This window comes from Helianthus annuus, chromosome 2 (genome assembly GCF_002127325.2).
Source record: "Helianthus annuus cultivar XRQ/B chromosome 2, HanXRQr2.0-SUNRISE, whole genome shotgun sequence".
Taxonomy (NCBI): Eukaryota; Viridiplantae; Streptophyta; class Magnoliopsida; order Asterales; family Asteraceae; genus Helianthus; species Helianthus annuus.
The window spans coordinates 54,850,002-54,872,862 of record NC_035434.2 but is presented as its reverse complement, the minus strand read 5'-3'; the positions used below and the strand labels follow the sequence as shown (position 1 = coordinate 54,872,862).

Sequence of the window (22,861 nt, the reverse complement as noted above, 5' to 3'; positions counted from 1 at the left end):
GTTATTTATTTATTGTTAGTATATATATTACTAATATTTATTTTTTTTCGTTGAAGCATATCAATCGTTTATTTGTACATCACAAGATGGACAATACCATTCCAAACTATCCGGTTGTTATTAGAGGTCCTGGGAAGCATAAAGTGTTTGTTCGAATGGAAGTTTTTGACAATCAGCTTTATATAACAACTAGATGGGATCGGATTAAGAAGAAATTGTCAATAACTGATGAGCATATGCTTGTGTTTGAAATGATTGATCTTCATACTTTTGATATGTTCGTTTTCAATTGTTCCAAGAATGTTGATTTAGTGTTGCCGCCGGAATTATATGTTGCTGTTAAGGATGAAGTTGAAGAAGAGGTTATCAGTATTTCTGATGCTGAAGATGTGGATGAGGTTACTAACGGCACAGAAGCTAATATGCTCCCTGTAACCACGAATGACGAAACTATTCCAGTAGGTTTCCGTGTGGACAATCATTTTGTAAGTTTCCGTAACCAAAAAGTACTAACAGGACTTTAGGATGTACTAACCATATCAAAATATTATCTTTCTTAACATAATTTGTTGTTTGTTAGAGCGCATTAAAAAAAGATCTTGCTAAAAAAATTGGCTTGGATAGGAAAAGGTGTTTAAAGATTGTAGATGTTGATGGTAATGTTTGGGATGTTCAAGTTGGAATCGAGTCTCCGGATGGTCGGTTTTACATAAAAACATGAAGAAGTTTGTGAAGGATAAAAAGATGGTTCCTCGTGAAGAATTTACCCTTAAGTTCGTGATGGGTAAAGGTATTTTCTTGTTTGACTGAATAGTTGTACGGCTGGTGCAATTAATGTTATGATGTATGGAAACAATGTTTTTTGTTTGTGGTTGTTGGTTTACTTAAAAGTCTTTTGTAATAGTTGAAACCGGCAGTTTTGACCCTCTTGTACGAAGGGTGTACGTACAGATAAGTTTTTTTGGTTGTTGAAACACTAAGATTTCAATGTATTAAAAACATGTATTGTTCCTAATGACTAACGAATGGAAGTATTACTTGCATTAGTTATTCCTTGTGTTTTGTATATATGTTATTCTTATTTGCCTTTCATTGTCTTATAACTGTTAAAGCTATCAAATTTTAAACATGGATACTTTTTGTTAAAACAATATACTAAAATAAAAACCATTATTATTAGATAAAAGAAACATGTTGATAGGATATTCAAAATATTATACCATATTCCTTCATACATGAAAAAGACTTCTATCCAAAATGATATTTCTACGATGACTATAGATTTTGTAGAACTTCTTTGTAGACCACGTTAGTTGTGGTTTTACACACTTGTTTTCCTCTGTCACATATCAAAATCTTCAAACCACTCCTGCTCTTTACTCGAGATACAGCAACGTATAGTTGTCCGTGACTAAAAACCGGACGTGGAAGATATAGTCCTACACGTTCAAGTGATTGTCCCTGGCTTTTTTTGATGGTCATTGCAAAGCATAGGGATAGTGGGAACTGTCTTCGTGCAATTTTCACCAGTAATCTTTTATCGCTTGGTGTCATTTTCAATCTTGAAATCAAAGTATGATGACCTATATTAGTTCCGGTAATAATCTTTGCTTCAATTACAAGTTTTCCAAGTTTTGTTACTTGAAGTCGTGTACCGTTACACAAACCATTTGTTTGATCAATGTTTCTAAGTAACATTACCGGAGCTCCAACCTTAAGAACCAATTTATGGTTAGGTAATCCTGACAAATGCATTTTGTTTAGCACATCTGGAGGAAACAATGCCATGTTAAGGTCGGTTTGTTGCTCAGTCTCACATAAAGTATCCGAACTTAGATATATCTTCTCTTCACCAATGATACTATTTAACAGTCCTGTATTAATTGAATCAACAACATCATTTGTGGGAGCAAGAATGGCTCTTTGTTGAAAGTAATTTGAATCCCACAAAAAGTTTTGCATATCTGGATATGTGAATGAGATCAATGAAGATATAGGATTGACTTCATCTAGTATAAGTAGATCATCTGGAATTTCAATTTCCACCTCTCCATCATTTGGATCACCAAGTAGACCATCACCAAGGCGTAAAATCCATTCAGCAAATTCCTTGGTCTCGTGAAGATTACTTGCTTTTTTACCGACTTTTAACCTCTTGTTTTCAGTTAGTTTGAGTAACTGACAATCCTGCCATATATAAGAAAAATTCAATGAAGAATTTACAATCATGCTTCTGGTACCTTTTGGAATGACCGGAAGGATTTGTCTAAAATCACCGCCAAAAAGGACTATCTTTCCGCCAAAAGGCTTGGACTGCAAGGACGGATTAATGGAACGGACTATATCTCTCATTGTTCTATCCAAAGCTTCAAAACAATGCTTTTGTGTCATTGGCGCTTCATCCCAAATTATCATCTTAGTTTCTTCTATTAAGCCTCCTAGCTCACTGTGCGGTTCTATAGGGCATATAGAATCCTCGTTAATGTTTATCGGAATTGTTGGTGTACTACATCTGTTGATTTCGTCTTAGATCGAGTCTCTCATTGTAATGTATAGATTAGGGCGTGTTTTACGAGAAAACTAGAGAGAATATGTGTTGTAGAGAGGAGGTCCGCTTATACGGACATAGGAGATCCTCTTTTGTGACAGGTCCGCTTATACGGACATGGGAGGTCCGCTTATTCGTCAGGTCCGCTTATACGGACATGTCCGTATAAGGGAACCTACCTGGACTATAAATACCACATAAGAGGACCTCATTTGTAACCTTCTGATTTCCATACCGAGGTGCTGCCGGTGTGAGAATTGAATGTAAAAGCTGTCAAATTAATCAGAAAAGAGATTTAAGAAGATATCTAGCTGTTTCTACGTCAGGTACTTGTTTTCCGCACCTGTATCTGATCAAACACCTCTGATTGACTCATTCGGGTCAGAATCCGATCCTACAAGTGGTATCAGAGCTTCAGGAGGAGGAGTTCTATTGAAATTTGCTGGATTTCATCACATATTCTTACTTCTACACCTTCTTTCCTCGTCAGAGCGAGATTTTACGGTCGGAATTCGCTCAAAATTTCACAGATTGTGTGTTACAGTACATTGTCAAATCCTTGAAAATTTGAGGCTGAAATTCAAAGTAAAAGTGGGTCAAAACGTGTTCCGAATAAGGTCCGCTTTTACGGCATCGTCATAGGTTCGCTCCAAAATTTGGATCAGGTTCACTTTTAGGACATATGTTGATAGATTCGCTCCAAATATAGCATCTGGTTCGCTTCAAATAACATAGGTTCGCTCAAAAAATCATAGGTTCGCTTAAAAATTACAGGTTCGCTCATAAATACAATTGTGGTTCGCTTTTGTGTCAATTCAACATAGGTCCGCTCTTAGATGTATAAACAGATCCGCTTATTAGTCAATATGATGGTTCGCTTATAATAACATACAAGGTCCGCTCTTAGGTGGTTCGCTCATCTGGTCAAATCATCACTCCAAGTGCTGGTTCGCTCATAATGTCATAGTGTGGTCCGCTCATATTGTTCATTAATAGTGGGTCGCTTTTGTGTCATCATCTTCACGTGGTGGTTCAGATCGTTTATAAGTTGTCGGATAGTTAATTGATTCGTTTTATATTGCACCGACCCACTAACTAAAGTTACTTAGTCTGCCACAATTGAAGGCCCAATCAGGTTGAAGTGTTAAAAACAATTGTCGGCTAGTTGTTGTTATTGTCTGCACCGCCCCACTATATACAAAGGCCCATTCATTGATAATTGGGTAGTGTGTTGTCATTGCCGCCCATTTAATCAAACATCCAATTGGCCCATGTGTGGATCTTTTGTAGTGTAAAGGATTGCACCGCCCCACTTGTATAAAAAGGCCCTATCATTTTCTTACAATCAACTTTGTGGCCCAATCATCCCAATCTTTGGTTTACATGTGACGGCCCATGTGATTTGTCCTTAGTATGTGACATTAGTCAAGGTTGTCAGTTGGTTGGGATAAGATACCACATGCTTGTGTCGGTTTGCATTTGATAGATGATAAAGATGTGCAAGTCAGTTATAAAATCAAGTATTACACAATTTTGGCCCAAGTCATAGTGTCAGCCCATGATATTGAAGTTTGAGGCCTATTTGATCTAGTTCGTGAGTTTCAGATTGCAAAGCCATTTGATATCATAATTTGAAAGTGAATTCTGTGTCACACGGTTTGAATTTGATCCCAGTTTACAAGAGGTGATTCAGTCCCAGATCGTTTGAAAGTCGGGCAAGGTCGTTTTGAAAGTCTATCAGTTCGTTCGTAGTAAATCTGGTTGTTTGAGTTTAATCCGGGTCACAGTAGTTCGCGTGTTTTGACAACAAACTCATTTCACATCAAATTCAGTCTGCACAGCGTGTTAACCTTCAGTTCACAAAGAATACTCATCAGTTCACAAAGAATACTGTTATTTGATAAATTTTTAAACTGATTGTGTTTTGTTTGTTTGTGTTACGTCAGGTAATTCGAGATCATCAGGGGATACAGGTGTGAAACATGGATACCGAGTTTTACAACGCATTTGCAACACCGTCTAGTCCAGCCGCGATTGCTCAGGCCATGAATTTAGAAAACGAGACATGAACCACCCAAAAGCCCCCGAGATTGATGAGCATTGAAGAATATTATGGGTGGAAAGATCGATTTGAGAACTGGGTTCAGGCAAATCATCTTAGATCGTGGGAGTGCATATTGAAGAAATATGTGTTGCCTGAAACAGAATTGCACGTTACCAAAGAGTTATCAGAATTCACAGATCAAGAACGTGTTATGTATAAAGCAGAAAAGATGATGACAGTCTGCTTTAACAAGCTATCAAGGAAGATATCTTTATTCTACTTCAGCATGACAAAACCGCAAAATCAATCTGGGATGCTCTTAAAGTCAAGTTTGAAGGTAGTGAGAATATGGTTAAAAGCAAGAAGGCGTTGCTAAAGAAAGAATTTGATCTGTTTAGCAGTTTACCAGGAGAGGATACCAAGAAGTTGTGACAACCCTCACCAAACCAGGTATCCGTACGACTTAATTAATATATAATTACTGCTTAATTACTGTGCTTACTTGAAATTGGGGATAAACTGCTACTTAAATACTGATACATGTACTTACTTGCATCATACTTTAATTGCTGTCGCTCGAAGAAGTTGAATATGAGCACTGCTTTTCATCCGCAGACCGACGGTCAAAGCGAGCGGACGATACAGACGTTGGAAGACATGCTGAGAGCATGTGTTATGGATTTGGGCGGTAGCTGGGATAAGCATTTGCCTCTGGTTGAGTTTTCATACAACAACAGCTACCATACCAGTATTGGTGTCGCGCCATTTGAAGCTTTATATGGGCGCAAGTGCAGATCACCACTTTGTTGGTCTGACGCAGGTGATAGACAGTTGGTTGGTCCTGATGTAGTCCAGGAAACCACAGATAAGATTGCACAGATCCGAGATCGCATCAGTGCGGCTCGTGACCGTCAGAAAGCCTACGCGGATCGAAGCAGGAAACCTCTGTAATTTGAGGTAGGAGATATGGTTTTGTTGAAGGTATCACCCTGGAAGCGTGGGAAGTTGAATCCGCGCTACATTGGTCCTTTCAGAGTTTTGGAAAGAATAGGACTAGTAGCATACAAGCTGGACTTACCTGCTGAACTCCATTCAGTTCACGATACATTTCATGTATCCAACCTGAAGAAAAGTCCAACTCAAGATACCGTTGTCATTCCCACCGATGAGATTCATGTTGATGACACGCTCCATTTTGTTGAAGAACCTGTTGAGGTTACGGATTGGAAAGTAAACAAGACCCGCCGGAACAGTGTCAAGCTCGTCAAGGTTCGTTGGAATGCCAGACATGGTCCTGAATACACCTGGGAGCGTGAGGACCGGATGAAAGAGAAATACCCCCACTTATTTCCCAATAACCCTGCATCTAGTAGCAGAACTTAAATTTCGGGACGAAATTTATTTAACGGGGGGAGAATGTGACAACCCTCACCAAACCAGGTATCCGTACGACTTAATTAATATATAATTACTGCTTAATTACTGTGCTTACTTGAAATTGGGGATAAACTGCTACTTGAATACTGATACATGTACTTACTTGCATCATACTTCAATTGCTGTCACTCTACTATTTATATACAGAACTGTAGTGACAACCGCGATGCACCAAACGCACAGTAGCACAATGAACGGATAACCTATTAAACGTGCTGTTATAACTAGCACCAGGCAGGTACTGCCTCTAAGGCCTGTAAGAGCCTGAGATAGTTGCTACACTAGTGGTGAGTGTAGGGATATAAGGGTTGTAGAACTGCGTCACTAGGTGATAATTATAGTGACCGGATGTGCCTAAAACGTACTTTGAGTACAAAATCCTGCACTTTAAATAAAAATTTAGCATTTATCTAAACTAGTAAAGTGCAAAAAGTTGGAAAAATATTACTAGACACTTTCCAAAGTGTCGGGAATAAACTGTGTCACTAAAAAGAAATATTAACGACACTTTAAATACCTATTTAACACTTTAACGGAGTAATATCCAACCGTACAACGGACTTAACCCGGGACATAAAAATATTGTCATTTACATTATTTTTTTTCTTTTTCTGAGCTAGTTAGGTCCCCGAGTACCCTAACACCCGTTATAAATTACACACCACAAACTACACTAATTAAATTAAATAAACTAACTAGACTACCTTGACTAATTAGTTAAACCCAAACCAAACCCCCCCCCCCCCCACCCCTTGTCCGATCGTTCACCATATTAGGTGACACACTTTGTACTCTTTGTACTCTTTTTGATTATTATAATCTCAAGGGTTCAATATCTAGCCTACATATTGTTTAGTGGATAAAGAGAGTATATGGTTTAAAAATTGCTTAAAGGACTAAACATTATCATTCATTACAACAACAAATTGCAACTCTTTTTTTTTTCCTTCTTTGATACTATCGGCCGAACTTCAAAGCCATCCACCAACATTTCAAATTTTCCATTTTGAAATTCCACATAAATATCAAGGTGCTAGAGTTCACATAAGGAGACCCGGTGCTTGCGGATCGTCAAGAACCTCACCCCATTGCTTTTATCCACGCGTTTTCCGACTAGTTTCTTCCCTAGCCTCGAGCTAGTAGTAAGTTGCTTGAAACACACACTTGATCTATTTTAAAGTGGTTAAAAGGAACTTTGTCGGTTAAAATCTACGAACACACAAAAAGACATGGTAAAAGTCTACTAAATAATATAAACAAAGGGGTTAATAGATGAATATTTGTGTAAAACTTGTGAGACTTGTTTTATTATGATTATTTAGTGTTGATTTATGCTAGTAGTAGCTCGGATCGTCATCTAACCCGGCTAAGTCATGTTCATGGAACATGACCTAGTGTATGTTATAGTGTGAGGAGTGGTTAGATGAAGACCACCACTACCTATAACCATGAACTTGTGTAAAAACAATTTTTCTTATAAAATGGGGTTCTAAACTAGTAGATCTACGGATCTACAAGTGGTAGTTTCAAAGGACCAAGTGTCAAAAGAAACCATATTTTTAGAAGCCGGGTCTTTCATAAACTAAAGATGTTTTTATGAACCCACAAGTGTGTAAACACTTGTGTGACAAAAAGTTTTAACAAGAGAATTATTTTTGAAATTTTGTCTAGAAGATGTACAAATGCATTTTCTGTAAAAATAAGAATTTCGAGAAACCGACCTCATTTATAAAAGTAGAAAGATCTATTAAAAATAATGGGAAGTTACTACACACATTTACACAACCCACAAGTTCATGCGTTTGCGATATTTTTGAACTAGTATGATGTTGGAATAAAGTTGTTGTTGAATAAGAAAAATGGTTGATTTGATTTATAAAAGAAAATGATACGCTTGAAAGCGTGGCCACATCCAGTTACAGAGGAAACTCTGGCGAAATTTTTCTAAAAACCTAACACTTAGAATTGTTTTCACTATAAGTGTTAGAAATACTTTTCGACTTGTTTTCAAATTATAGATTTCGCCATGACTTTATTTACAAACATCGGAGGTGGGATTTCACAAAATAAAACTTGGTAAATATATATTTAGTATATATTTTTTATAAAGTCACTTGATATGTGTTTATGATTATTTTGTGAAAATACTAGTATTATTTTTAGGGTAAAAATAATACTATCGAATGTTAATGGATCCAAAATAATACGAACGTCTCTACGATAAATATATAAGTTACACCGGTAATTATTATTACCACTCGATCATTTAAAACGTAACTTACGCATTTTAAGAAATTATGAATTAACGCGTATTTTTGTCAAGGTATTATTTTGGGAAAATTTATGTAATAGAAAATATAATATTTTTGAGAAGAATATTTATATTTTGGAGTTAGAAATAAAATATATTTTAAGTGAGACTTAATAATATATTTCGAACACACATGTATTAAATCCCCCATCCTTGGGAAGGAAAATGATTACCAAGTATTTACAAAAATATAAACACGAAATAGTTGCCTAACTATTTCCCAAAAACTTAAACCATAAAGCTAAGGCACGACCGTCCGTCTAATAGAATTAGTACGTGTAGGTCGTCACACAGCTGCTTGATTTGGAGGCATACTTGGTAGAAACGCACCACTGTGAGTTCATGTCCCCCTTTTCTCATAACTGTTTTCAGTTTTCTAAACTGCAGGGGTGAAATACATGTTACTATGATTACGAATATTTCTTACATGGTATGGTCAGCTAAGGAAGGAACTGTTAGGCCGAACTTCAAAGCCATCCACCAACATTTCAAATTTTCCATTTTGCAATTCCACATAAATATCAAGGTGCTAGAGTTCACATAAGGAGACCCGGTGCTTGCGGATCGTCAAGAACCTCACCCCATTGCTTTTATCCACGCGTTTTCCGACTAGTTTCTTACCTAGCCTCGAGCTAGTAGTAAGTTGCTTGAAACACACACTTGATCTATTTTAAAGTGGTTAAAAGGAACTTTGTCGGTTAAAATCTACGAACACACAAAAAGACATGGTAAAAGTCTACTAAATAATATAAACAAAGGGGTTAATAGATGAATATTTGTGTAAAACTTGTTAGACTTGTTTTATTATGATTATTTAGTGTTGATTTATGCTAGTAGTAGCTCGGATCGTCATCTAACCCGGCTAAGTCATGTTCATGGAACATGACCTAGTGTATGTTATAGTGTGAGGAGTGGTTAGATGAAGACCACCACTACCTATAACCATGAACTTGTGTAAAAACAATTTTTCTTATAAAATGGGGTTCTAAACTAGTAGATCTACGGATCTACAAGTGGTATTTTCAAAGGACCAAGTGTCAAAAGAAACCATATTTTTAGAAGCCGGGTCTTTCATAAACTAAAGATGTTTTTATGAACTCACAAGTGTGTAAACACTTGTGTGACAAAAAGTTTTAACAAGAGAATTATTTTTGAAATTTTGTCTAGAAGATGTACAAATGCATTTTCTGTAAAAATAAGAATTTCGAGAAACCGACCTCATTTATAAAAGTAGAAAGATCTATTAAAAATAATGGGAAGTTACTACACACATTTACACAACCCACAAGTTCATGCGTTTGCGATATTTTTGAACTAGTATGATGTTGGAATAAAGTTGTTGTTGAATAAGAAAAATGGTTGATTTGATTTATAAAAGAAAATGATACGCTTGAAAGCGTGGCCACATCCAGTTACAGAGGAAACTCTGGCGAAATTTTTCTAAAAACCTAACACTTAGAATTGTTTTCACTATAAGTGTTAGAAATACTTTTCGACTTGTTTTCAAATTATAGATTTCGCCACGACTTTATTTACAAACATCGGAGGTGGGATTTCACAAAATAAAACTTGGTAAATATATATTTAGTATATATTTTTTATAAAGTCACTTGATATGTGTTTATGATTATTTTGTGAAAATACTAGTATTATTTTTAGGGTAAAAATAATACTATCGAATGTTAATGGATCCAAAATAATACGAACGTCTCTACGATAAATATATAAGTTAGACCGGTAATTATTATTACCACTCGATCATTTAAAACGTAACTTACGCATTTTAAGAAATTATGACTTAACGCGTATTTTTGTCAAGGTATTATTTTGGGAAAATTTATGTAATAGAAAATATAATATTTTTGAGAAGAATATTTATATTTTGGAGTTAGAAATAAAATATATTTTAAGTGAGACTTAATAATATATTTCGAACACACATGTATTAAATCCCCCATCCTTGGGAAGGAAAATGATTACCAAGTATTTACAAAAATATAAACACGAAATAGTTGCCTAACTATTTCCCAAAAACTTAAACCATAAAGCTAAGGCACGGCCGTCCGTCTAATAGAATTAGTACGTGTAGGTCGTCACACAGCTGCTTCATTTGGAGGCATACTTGGTAGAAACGCACCACTGTGAGTTCATGTCCCCCTTTTCTCATAACTGTTTTCAGTTTTCTAAACTGCGGGGGTGAAATACATGTTACTATGATTACGAATATTTCTTACATGGTATGGTCAGCTAAGGAAGGAACTGTTAGGCCGAACTTCAAAGCCATCCACCAACATTTCAAATTTTCCATTTTGCAATTCCACATAAATATCAAGGTGCTAGAGTTCACATAAGGAGACCCGGTGCTTGCGGATCGTCAAGAACCTCACCCTATTGCTTTTATCCACGCGTTTTCCGACTAGTTTCTTCCCTAGCCTCGAGCTAGTAGTAAGTTGCTTGAAACACACACTTGATCTATTTTAAAGTGGTTAAAAGGAACTTTGTCGGTTAAAATCTACGAACACACAAAAAGACATGGTAAAAGTCTACTAAATAATATAAACAAAGGGGTTAATAGATGAATATTTGTGTAAAACTTGTGAGACTTGTTTTATTATGATTATTTAGTGTTGATTTATGCTAGTAGTAGCTCGGATCATCATCCAACCCGGCTAAGTCATGTTCATGGAACATGACCTAGTGTATGTTATAGTGTGAGGAGTGGTTAGATGAAGACCACCACCACCTATAACCATGAACTTGTGTAAAAACAATTTTTCTTATAAAATGGGGTTCTAAACTAGTAGATCTACGGATCTACAAGTGGTATTTTCAAAGGACCAAGTGTCAAAAGAAACCATATTTTTAGAAGCCGGGTCTTTCATAAACTAAAGATGTTTTTATGAACCCACAAGTGTGTAAACACTTGTGTGACAAAAAGTTTTAACAAGAGAATTATTTTTGAAATTTTGTCTAGAAGATGTACAAATGCATTTTCTGTAAAAATAAGAATTTCGAGAAACCGACCTCATTTATAAAAGTAGAAAGATCTATTAAAAATAATGGGAAGTTACTACACACATTTACACAACCTACAAGTTCATGCGTTTGCGATATTTTTGAACTAGTATGATGTTGGAATAAAGTTGTTGTTGAATAAGAAAAATGGTTGATTTGATTTATAAAAGAAAATGATACGCTTGAAAGCGTGGCCACATCCAGTTACAGAGGAAAAAACTCTGGCGAAATTTTTCTAAAAACCTAACACTTAGAATTGTTTTCACTATAAGTGTTAGAATACTTTTCGACTTGTTTTCAAATTATAGATTTCGCCACGACTTTATTTACAAACATCGGAGGTGGGATTTCACAAAATAAAACTTGGTAAATATATATTTAGTATATATTTTTCATAAAGTCACTTGATATGTGTTTATGATTATTTTGTGAAAATACTAGTATTATTTTTAGGGTAAAAATAATACTATCGAATGTTAATGGATCCAAAATAATACGAACGTCTCTACGATAAATATATAAGTTACACCGGTAATTATTATTACCACTCGATCATTTAAAACGTAACTTACGAATTTTAAGAAATTATGACTTAACGCGTATTTTTGTCAAGGTATTATTTTGGGAAAATTTATGTAATAGAAAATATAATATTTTTGAGAAGAATATTTATATTTTGGAGTTAGAAATAAAATATATTTTAAGTGAGACTTAATAATATATTTTGAACACACATGTATTAAATCCCCCATCCTTGGGAAGGAAAATGATTACCAAGTATTTACAAAAATATAAACACGAAATAGTTGCCTAACTATTTCCCAAAAACTTAAACCATAAAGCTAAGGCACGGCCGTCCGTCTAATAGAATTAGTACGTGTAGGTCGTCACACAGCTGCTTGATTTGGAGGCATACTTGGTAGAAACGCACCACTGTGAGTTCATGTCCCCCTTTTCTCATAACTGTTTTCAGTTTTCTAAACTGCGGGGGTGAAATACATGTTACTATGATTACGAATATTTCTTACATGGTATGGTCAGCTAAGGAAGGAACTATTTGGTTATGTGATTTGGGTAGGTGAAACCTTAAGAACATTAGTCCTCGTAGTACGATCGAGGGATACAAGTGATAGGCCTATTTGAGCATAACAAACCCCACCCATGCGCCCTAAGGTTGGACCATGTGGTGACCTTGTCTTAACACCACCCATGCGCCCGCAGGTTGGACCATGTGGTGACCTTGTCGTAACACCACCCATGCGCCCGCAGGTTGGACCATGTGGTGACCTTGTCCTATCCCCTCCCATGCGCCCGCAAGTTGGACCATGTGGTTACACATTAACTGATATGTTTCCTTATTTGCTTTCATACCAGAGTTCACAAAATATTCACACTTACAATGATTATAAAGGTTTATTCACGCGCACATACTAAACACATGAACTCGCTCAACATTATTGTTGATTTTTCAACTTACATGTATTTCAGGGAATTAAAGGATCTGGCGCGGTATGACACGTTTTCCCGCTGCACTAGTTACGAGGTCATCCTGGTTTGGGGAATGTGACTCTTTCCTGGACAAGTCACAGTCCTTAAACTGTGTTTATGTCATGTTAATGTTTGTGTTGTTGAACAATGTCGTTAGGATATGTTTCCATTGAGACAGTGTTGTTGTATTTGGTTTTTAAAACTTAATTAAATGGATGATCTTGCATGGTTTTATTTCATATAGCTTTGTTATGGTTACGCTATGGTATTAAGAAGTCACACCAAAATAACCACGCTTCCGCAAAGCCAGGGTGTGACAGCTTGGTATCAGAGCTCTGATCATAGCGAACTAGGATTCTTTCTCGAGTCTAGACTATGATCACTAGGGCTCTCACGAAAACATTTTTACTACATACCACTTAAGTCCAGATCCAAAACGTTTTTACAAACAAATGTTGAGCACATTTTATTTATTATTTATAGGCTCAGTCTTGGAGGCTAAGGCTCGGTCTTGGAGGCCGAGGCTCGGTCTGGGAGATCGAGGTAGTTGGCTAGTGGGGCTAGGAGAATTGGCTAGTGGGACTAGGAAGAGCAGTCTGAGAGGCTGGGAGGCTAGTGGGACTAGGAGAATTATTTGATTTCTTACTTGGTGACTAATATGTTTATATGATTATATGATTGATTGTTATACGTATGTGTCACAAACGCCATGCCTTCATCATGTACTAGAAAGATGGACACTACGAATCCCATGGCCATAGTATCAGACGACATAGTTTCATCGGAGCACGAGGTGTACATTTCCGATACTACCGGCATAGACAATGACGACTTTCAGCCCTTTGCGCTGCCTGATGTCGTAGCAGAGCCTGCTGATGGCCATCTTGTTGGGAATTTGCCACTCGCGGTGATCCCTGCTCCTGTGCCCTTACCGCTTCTCCCGTTGTTGATATCCCCCCCCCCCCCGACGTGGTCTCTGACGACGATAACGATCTATTAGAGGAGGACCCATTTGAGGGCGAGGCCCTATTGCTGTTGGTGATAGCCTGCTGCTTGCTGACGCTCCTGCAAGAAGAGGCTCATGTCTATTCACCTGTTCCAGACCCATTTGAGTCTGTGGCGTCCGCATCTTTGCATACACCGGGAGTGCAACATCACTCACACGACGCCGACCCCGATATGGCGTCATCAGCTGCACCAGTTCTCGCGCACAGCTTTGAGTTTGATCACGATATTAAGGATAATCCTGTTTTTCCACCTGGTTTTTAATCCAAACCATGACATTGAGTTCATACACTTAGACCAGCCCTTGGAGGATCCTGTAAGCCCCGTGTTTGTGATCCAGCTAACTTTGAAATAAAGTTTGTTGATCTGGAGCCGGCCATGGCCCCTGAGCCAGGCGTTGCTCCTGACCCCGCATTGGAGCATGACACTGTTCATGCCGATGCACCTGCTATTGCTCCTTGATTTATCATCGGCTTAGACGAGAGAAAATTTGGGGTAACTGTGCAAAACAATTTATTATTACGGGGGCCCACGTAATAACGACTTGTGGTGCACAGAAATCCTGGTGGACTCTGCGGGTCAAGCTAATGAAGACCAATGTAGCAGGAAATAACTAAAACACTACACACAACTAACCAAGTTAATCCCTAAACTTAACCTAGTTAACTTAACTAATAACCTAACTAATACTTGGAAATAAACTAGCTTACCCCCCCCCCATGGCCGATTTCGGTCCCCATGTAACTAGAACATGTACCATTTCCTATTATTATATTTCTTGATGTCCCATATCAAGGTGACACAAGATCTCTTGGTCCATAAGTTCCATTTTGTCTATAAGTAGCTAGTGAAGCACACAAGATCATTTACACCATCCAACACCATCCAAACTCTCTCTTTCCCTCTCTACATTTCACGGCCGAACACCCCCTTGGCCATCCCACCATTTTCGAGTTCTCATCTCCTCATTCCAAGATCATACAAACATCAAAGCAGCTCGCCACAGACAGAAAGCCTATAAGCAGTCCCTGAACTGCAAGTCTTTGAACCTTGACGAAACAGGAGGCGTCGTGGCATTTGTTCGTTGGTCCGAAAAGACCGACTCCATTCTAAGAATGAGTAACTGTTCGCCCCAACAGAGTGTTACCTATATCCCGGGGATTATTTCTAGATGGCACACTCTCATAATGGAACCTCCAGGTTCAGACCCTTGGTACAAGATACTGCTAATAAACTGAGCTGGGACGAGCTCAAAGGAATGATGGAGAAGAAATACAATTCTAGGGCTGGAAACCAGAAGCGTGAGGTAGAGTTCCGGAATTGAAAATGGACGGACCAGAGATTTTCTGAATGCATCCAGCAATCTCACGACTTGTCTAGGGTCGTCTCCTACTTAGTCAAACCGGAGTTCAAAAGGATGGAACGATTCATTTGGGGACTTGCACCCCAGATCAGGGCCATGGTTACTACCTCGAAGCCCTCAACCATTGTAGAGACTATCAATATGGGTGATTGATTTATAACATGAGATGTTATGCGATTGATTTATTTATAACATGAGATGTTATGTGATTGATTTATTTATAACATGAGATGTTATGTGATTGATTTCTTTATAACATGAGATGTTATGTGATTGATTTATTTATAACATGAGATGTTATGTGTTGATATTGTTGTATACTTACGTACACTTTACTTACTATGACCTGACCCATACGATCATCATTTAGAAGATGCCTCCAAGACGGGATGTACGCATACCCACCAACGAGGCGGAACTTCAGGGAATCATTGCTGCAGTCATCGCACAATACGAGGCCTATCACTCCGAGCGCAACGGAGGTACCTCAGGAAATAACCCACCCAACGGCTGCACCTACAAGCAGTTCTTAGGCTGCCAGCCCCTGCTTTTCGACGGCACTGGGGGTGCCGTAGCCTTCGTACGCTGGATTGAGAAGACGGACACTGTTTTGCGTGCGAGCAAATGCGCCCCAAGAGATCAGGTCACGTACATTTCCGGGCTGTTCCGAGATGGGGCTCTGTCATGGTGGAAACTTCAGGTTCAGACAATGGGCGAGGCTGCCGCGTATGCTCTATCATGGGACGAGCTGAAAGAGCTAATGCATAAAAAGTACTGTTCGAGAACAGAAAGCCAGAAGGTAGAAACTGAGTTCTGGAACTTGAAGATGGAAGGTCCAAAAATAGCTGAGTATGTGGAGAAGTTCCAAGTTCTATCGCGTATCGTTCCTTACATGGTAGATCCGGAGTTTAAGAGGATTGAGCGTTTCATTTCGGGATTGGCACCCCAAATCATGAGCATGGTAACGGCATCAAAGCCTGCAACAATCACTGAGGCCATCAATCTAAGTGTAGCCCTGACGGAAGAGGCAATCAGGATGAACAAATTTTCAACCTCTGAGGAGAAGAAGGAGACTCATGTAGAGTCATCTGGGGATAACAAGAGGAACTTGGCGAATTTCAAACAGGGTACCCAGTCGAGTAACGACGACAAGGCCAAAAAGAGAAAAGAGTACACGGGTATCCTACCAAAGTGTGACAACTGTCGACGTCGCCATAACGGGCGGTGTAGATATGGAAAATGTGGTAACTGTGGCAAGGTGGGACATGTCAAGGAAACGTGTCGGCAAGGTACTAAACATGGAAATAGAGGTCAAGATGGTAACGGAAGTCGCGGAGGAAATAACGACGACGACAACTATCAAGGCAGGGATGGTGACGATCAAGGTTGTGGCCAAGCATGTTTTAATTGCGGTGACGTGGAGCATTTCAGGAAGTATTGCCCTAAGAACACTCAGGCACATGGATGAAAGCTCAACAGCGAGGATAAAATCCAAGCGTGGATATCGGTACGTCTCATAATAGTCAATGTTACGCTCTATTTGACAGTATTGTCAAATTTTAGCTTCAGAAAATATAGTTGTTTTAGTAGTAAGTAACCTAGATACCCAGTTCTCGATCGAACTGGCGAATGGAAAGTTGGTAGAAGCCAATGAAGTTATCCGAGGTTGTGTGATCGAATTGGGAGAGCGTGAGTTTGCTCTGGATCTACTACCAGTCCAGTTGGGAAGCTTCGACGTGGTGGTAGGAATGGATTGGTTATCAGGCAACAAGGCTGAGATAGTTTGTCACGAAAAGGTTGTTCGTATCCCAACCGATGATGGTGAGACCATTGTGGTTCACGGAGAGAAGCGTGATACGCCACTAAGAATTATCAGCTGCTTGAAAGCGCGAAAGTGTTTGCAGAAAGGATGTGTTGCTTTTCTAGCACACATTGTGGATAAGAAAGCTGAAGAACCGAAGATCGAAGACATCCCTGTCATGAGGGAATATCCAGAAGTCTTCCCAGAGGACTTGCCTGGATTGCCGCCTCAAAGGCGAGTAGAGTTTCACATCGACTTAGTTCCAGGCGCCGCGCCTGTGGCTAAGGCACCCTATAGACTTGCTCCGTCTGAGATGCAAGAACTGTCAACACAACTTCAAGAGTTGTTAGACAAGGGATTTATCCGACCAAGCTTCTCGCCTTGGGGAGCTCCAGTTTTGTTTGTCAAGAAGAAGGACGGTAGTTTCCGTATGTGCATCGACTACCGGGAGTTGAACAAGCTGACGATCAAGAATAGGTATCCTCTGCCAAGAATTGACGATCTGTTCGACCAACTGCAAGGTTCAAGCTTATACTTGAAGATCGATTTGCGATCTGGTTACCATCAGTTAAGGATACAGGAGGAGAGTATCCCAAAGACAGCCTTCAGAACTCGTTACGGGCACTACGAGTTTCTGGTCATGCCGTTTGGGTTGACAAACGCACCTGCAGTATTCATGGATCTAATGAATCGAGTGTGTAAGCCGTACTTGGATAAATTCGTGATTGTATTCATCGATGATATTTTGATTTATTCAAAGACGAAGGCTGAACACGAGCAGCATCTTAGAGCCATTCTGGAGCTGCTAAAGAAGGAACAGTTGTATGCCAAGTTCTCTAAGTGCGAGTTTTGGCTACGAGAAGTGCAATTCCTTGGGCACGTGGTAAATGGAGATGGAATCCACGTGGATCCAACCAAGATCGAGGAGATCAAGGATTGGGAAACGCCAAAGACGCCAACCGAGATTCCGCAATTCTTGGGTTTGGCTGGCTATTACCGAAGATTCATTGAGAATTCTTCAAAGAACGCTCAACCATTGACGCTCCTCACTCAGAAGGATAAGAAGTTTGATTGGGAAATCAAACAGGAAGAAGCATTTCAGATATTGAAAGAGGAGCTTTGTAACGCGCCAATTTTAGCACTACCGGAAGGTACAGATGATTTTGTGGTATATTGCGACGCTTCGCGTCAAGGATTGGGTTGCGTGTTGATGCAACGCCAAAAGGTTATCGCTTACTGTCACACCCCCAAAATCCACCCGCGGAGTACCACCGCTTGGAGACGTGACATGACCAGGATCAAGCCACCAATCATATTGAACATGTAAATAAGTAGTAATAGTTATCCATCAATACGAAAGGTGTTTATCAAAACCAACATAATCAAGTGTAGCGGAAGCATTAACGTAAAAACCCAAACATAAGTATTAAGTGTGTAATGTCATAAACGTTTAACAAGCATTCATGATCCATGCCCACAACGACCTGCTCCTCCCTGTGCAAGCTCCATATGTACCTAAGGTCCTGCAAGGCATGCAGCAGAGAGTCAACAACTAGTTGAGCGAGTTCACAGTAAATAGTTCAGTAATAGTAATAGGGAAGTAAGCCTTTTGTTCGTCCGTTAAGTCATGTATCGTATTAGTTCATATCGCGGCCCTCTAGGCATGTGTGCGATGACTAGGGAAAGTTCCCAAGTATCCTAGACCAGGTATGTTTGTATCGCGGCCACCCGGCATGTATGCGAAGTTTAGAGTATAGTTCGCGGCCTTCCTAGGCATGTGTGCGAAGATTAGTCATAATATCGCGGCCAACCTTGGCGTGTGTGCGAAGATCAGTTCAATTTAGTACCATTAGTCTAGTTGTATCTTATCAATAACCCTTCCTCACCCGAGGACCATATAACTAAGTTCCATGTGCTAGGTAAACGCAAATAAATAATCCAACCCATTCCCACCCTGGGAACCCATGCCTTGGCTGTGTGAACTCACCTTGGTTTCGCTCGGTAAGACTAGCTTTGTGTTCAAGTTGCTCAAAACGATCCTAACATGTTTACCATTAACAATCAGTCGTGTATCCCTCAATCTCATATTCCATACACACATTGCTCAAATAATAACCAAACCAAACACATATCATAACGTGGGTCACAATAAGCATCCGGTTCATATTACAATTACGACACAAGTTCATGTTACACCATAGCACATGTCAAATGGTTCAATTCACATTCAATTAATCATGTAAGTCGCGCCAAGAAATCATATCATGCACATAACAAGCCAATTTTCACTATGTAACCATATAACAGTATGCGAGCTCACATACAAATATCATGACCCAAATAATTAATTAACGGCCCGGCCCTTTGGTGTGCGAGTCTGCACAGTAAAGCCCATTAGTTGCGGGTATAATTGGGTTCTGTTGGGCTTTGCCATGACTCCTGGGCCTGCCGTATCCATCCACAATTTACTTAATTAACCCATTCAAATATTGAGGCTCATGAGTCCAATTATCAACAACTAACTACACATTACATACCTATCACGTACATTGAACCACCTAGTCTCGCAACACAATTTCATGAGCTCGTCCTTGATAACAGATCGCATTTAATCATATTTAACCCAATTAAATCCCTAAGCAAATGTTAACATGAACTTACTGTGACTACCAATTCTAGCAAGATTCATCCATTTATTTTCAATGTCAATATACATAATTCTATGGTTCCATTTAATACAAATAAGTGCCCAATCATCAAGTAACAGACGTCAAGATTGCTACCACCTAACCCATCCCTATTTCACAATTAATTCATACATAATGAACTGACATTCATTCATGTTACTGCTATATAAAGGAAATCATGTGGGGTGGGGGTTTTCGCCGGCCTAAACAATAAATCATCATCATCACAGCAGTTACATACCACAACAGCCCTAATCATCGTCTGTCTAACATTTACATCGGTTATAACAATCATTTGATCAACCTAATCTAATCATACAATCACTTTAATTATTCATTCACCTATCAGCAATACCATCTGAATCATCATCCATGTGTTATGTATTATGTATAAGCATCAATCACATATGAAATCACATGGTTGTCTAATAAAGTTTAGTGGCCGACAATTTGTTTACCCACACAATGCTCACTGGACCAATATTCAATCATGGCCATAGCATCAGTGATTAAATAATCATCACATACTCAAACCTTATGCAGCCTAAATCAAGTAATATATGTGCGGCCCAATGGAAATTTATCAAAAACATAGTTGTCGGCCATTTATCACTAGAGACATCCTTTCAAATTAATTCATACTAGTAACACATATGGTTAACAGTAAAACTATTACCCTACTGTAGCAATCAAAGAAATCACACACAGAAACCTCATTACGTAAACATCATATACCATGCATGTACAATCTTGGTTATTCAACTCATACATGAACCGAACTAACACTTATGAATTAAAGATTCACCCAACATGAAATTACTAACTCAATCATATATCGGGTGTAACTATAACAACCAAATAGCATATATCAAGAACAAACAATAAACCAAGAATTGAATAAGGATGATCGACTAACCAGGAACTTAAGACACGAAGGGTGATCCCTAAAAGAAGAGGTTTCGATGGAGGTGGGGAGGGGTATCAGCTGTCGTCCGTATTCTTGGGAGAAGGGTAGGGTTACGCTTTCTTTTTGTATTCCATAATAACATACATGATACGTGCAAATAAATAACAATAGATAGTCGGTTCCCTTTGCTTCTGTTTTGGCCGATAATGGGCTCAAGCCCAACTAGTAGTGCTGAAACATGTAGAGATTAAGGGCTCGAATTGGGCTGTCACAACACTATGTTGATTGGGCTGAATATTTACAGGGAGTTTGATTTGGGTTATATTACTTCGGTACTTTATCATATATCGTTATTAGTATAAACCTAATATCAACTAATAAAGATTTATATAACATAAATGTAAGATATTCACGCTAAGGGTTCGGGCCTCAAAACTTGATGCTATGCGGTTTATGTCATGGTTCAAACGGTTCGGGTAGGTTCGTCACCAACGGACTCGGTTTCGACTACAAGTTTGCACACGATACTAAACGAGTATAAATTTAATTTGTCGAAAATAGATAAGTATATCCGTTTATTCGTAAGAGCGAAACGAACGACTTGTACCTCGAAAATACGGGTTGTCACAGCTTACGCATCGCGTCAGCTGAAAATGCCCGAAAAGAACTATACCACTCACGATTTGGAGCTTGGCGCAGTAGTTTTTGCTTTGAAGATTTGGAGACACTACCTTTATGGTACGAAATGTACAATCTTCACAGATCACAAGAGCCTACAACATATATTCAACCAGAAGGAGTTGAATATGAGGCAAAGACGATGGGTCGAGTTGTTGAACGACTACGACTGCGAGATAAAGTATCATCCAGGGAAGGCGAATGTGGTCGCCGATGCCCTAAGTCGAAAAGAGAGGATCAAGCCCATAAGGGTTAGGGCTTTGGAGATGATTATTCAGACCAATCTTTCCTTGCGCATTCGTGCCGCGCAGAAGGAAGCTCTCAAGGAGAGAAACCTTGAAGAGGAATATCTCCGAGGGATGGAGAAGTTATTGGTACCAAACGGGGAAGGAACGTTATGTTTTGAGAAAAGAATTTGGGTTCCTTTGTTTGGAGGTTTAAGGAAGGTGATTTTCGATGAAGCTCACAAGTCGCGGTACTCTATCCACCCTGGAGCGGATAAGATGTACCAGGATCTTAAAGATTATTATTGGTGGCCTAGGATGAAAGGCGATGTGGCTGTATATGTGAGCAAATGTTTAACTTGCGCTAAGGTTAAAGCGGAATACCAGAAGCCTTCAGGACTTCTGCAACAACCGGAAATTCCCAAGTGGAAGTGGGAACAAATCTCCATGGATTTTATTACGAAGTTGCCAAGAACGCCAAAAGGCCATGACACTATCTGGGTGATAGTGGATCGATTAACGAAGTCAGCACACTTCTTACCTATCCGAGAAAAGGATAATACGAGTAAATTGGCCGAAATTTACATGAGAGAGATTGTTACACGCCATGGAGTACCTCTCTCAATTATCTCTGATAGAGACGGAAGGTTCGTCTCAAGGATTTGGCAATCCTTCCAAGAAGCTTTTCGCTCGAAGAAGTTGAATATGAGCACTGCTTTTCATCCGCAGACCGACGGTCAAAGCGAGCGGACGATACAGACGTTGGAAGACATGCTGAGAGCATGTGTTATGGATTTGGGCGGTAGCTGGGATAAGCATTTGCCTCTGGTTGAGTTTTCATACAACAACAGCTACCATACCAGTATTGGTGCCGCGCCATTTGAAGCTTTATATGGGCGCAAGTGCAGATCACCACTTTGTTGGTCTGACGCAGGTGATAGACAGTTGGTTGGTCCTGATGTAGTCCAGGAAACCACAGATAAGATTGCACAGATCCGAGATCGCATCAGTGCGGCTCGTGACCGTCAGAAAGCCTCCGCGGATCGAAGCAGGAAACCTCTGTAATTTGAGGTAGGAGATATGGTTTTGTTGAAGGTATCACCCTGGAAGGGTGTGGCACGCTTTGGGAAGCGTGGGAAGTTGAATCTGCGCTACATTGGTCCTTTCAGAGTTTTGGAAAGAATAGGACTAGTAGCATACAAGCTGGACTTACCTGCTGAACTCCATTCAGTTCACGATACATTTCATGTATCCAACCTGAAGAAAAGTCCAACTCAAGATACCGTTGTCATTCCCACCGACGAAATTCATGTTGATGACACGCTCCATTTTTTTGAAGAACCTGTTGAGGTT

At 39.2% G+C, this 22,861-nt stretch overlaps 1 protein-coding gene across 1 annotated transcript in view; it reads right to left on the bottom strand.

Moving 5' to 3' along the window:
* Positions 1-1,275: 1,275 nt before the first annotated feature.
* LOC110889616 overlaps positions 1,276-22,861 on the bottom strand; it is a 38,410-nt gene continuing 16,824 nt past the window's right edge. Inside the window, exon 17 of the mRNA XM_022137180.1 lies at positions 1,276-2,187. Coding sequence (XP_021992872.1) covers positions 1,276-2,187 — 912 coding nt within the window. The remainder of the gene's footprint in view (positions 2,188-22,861) is intronic.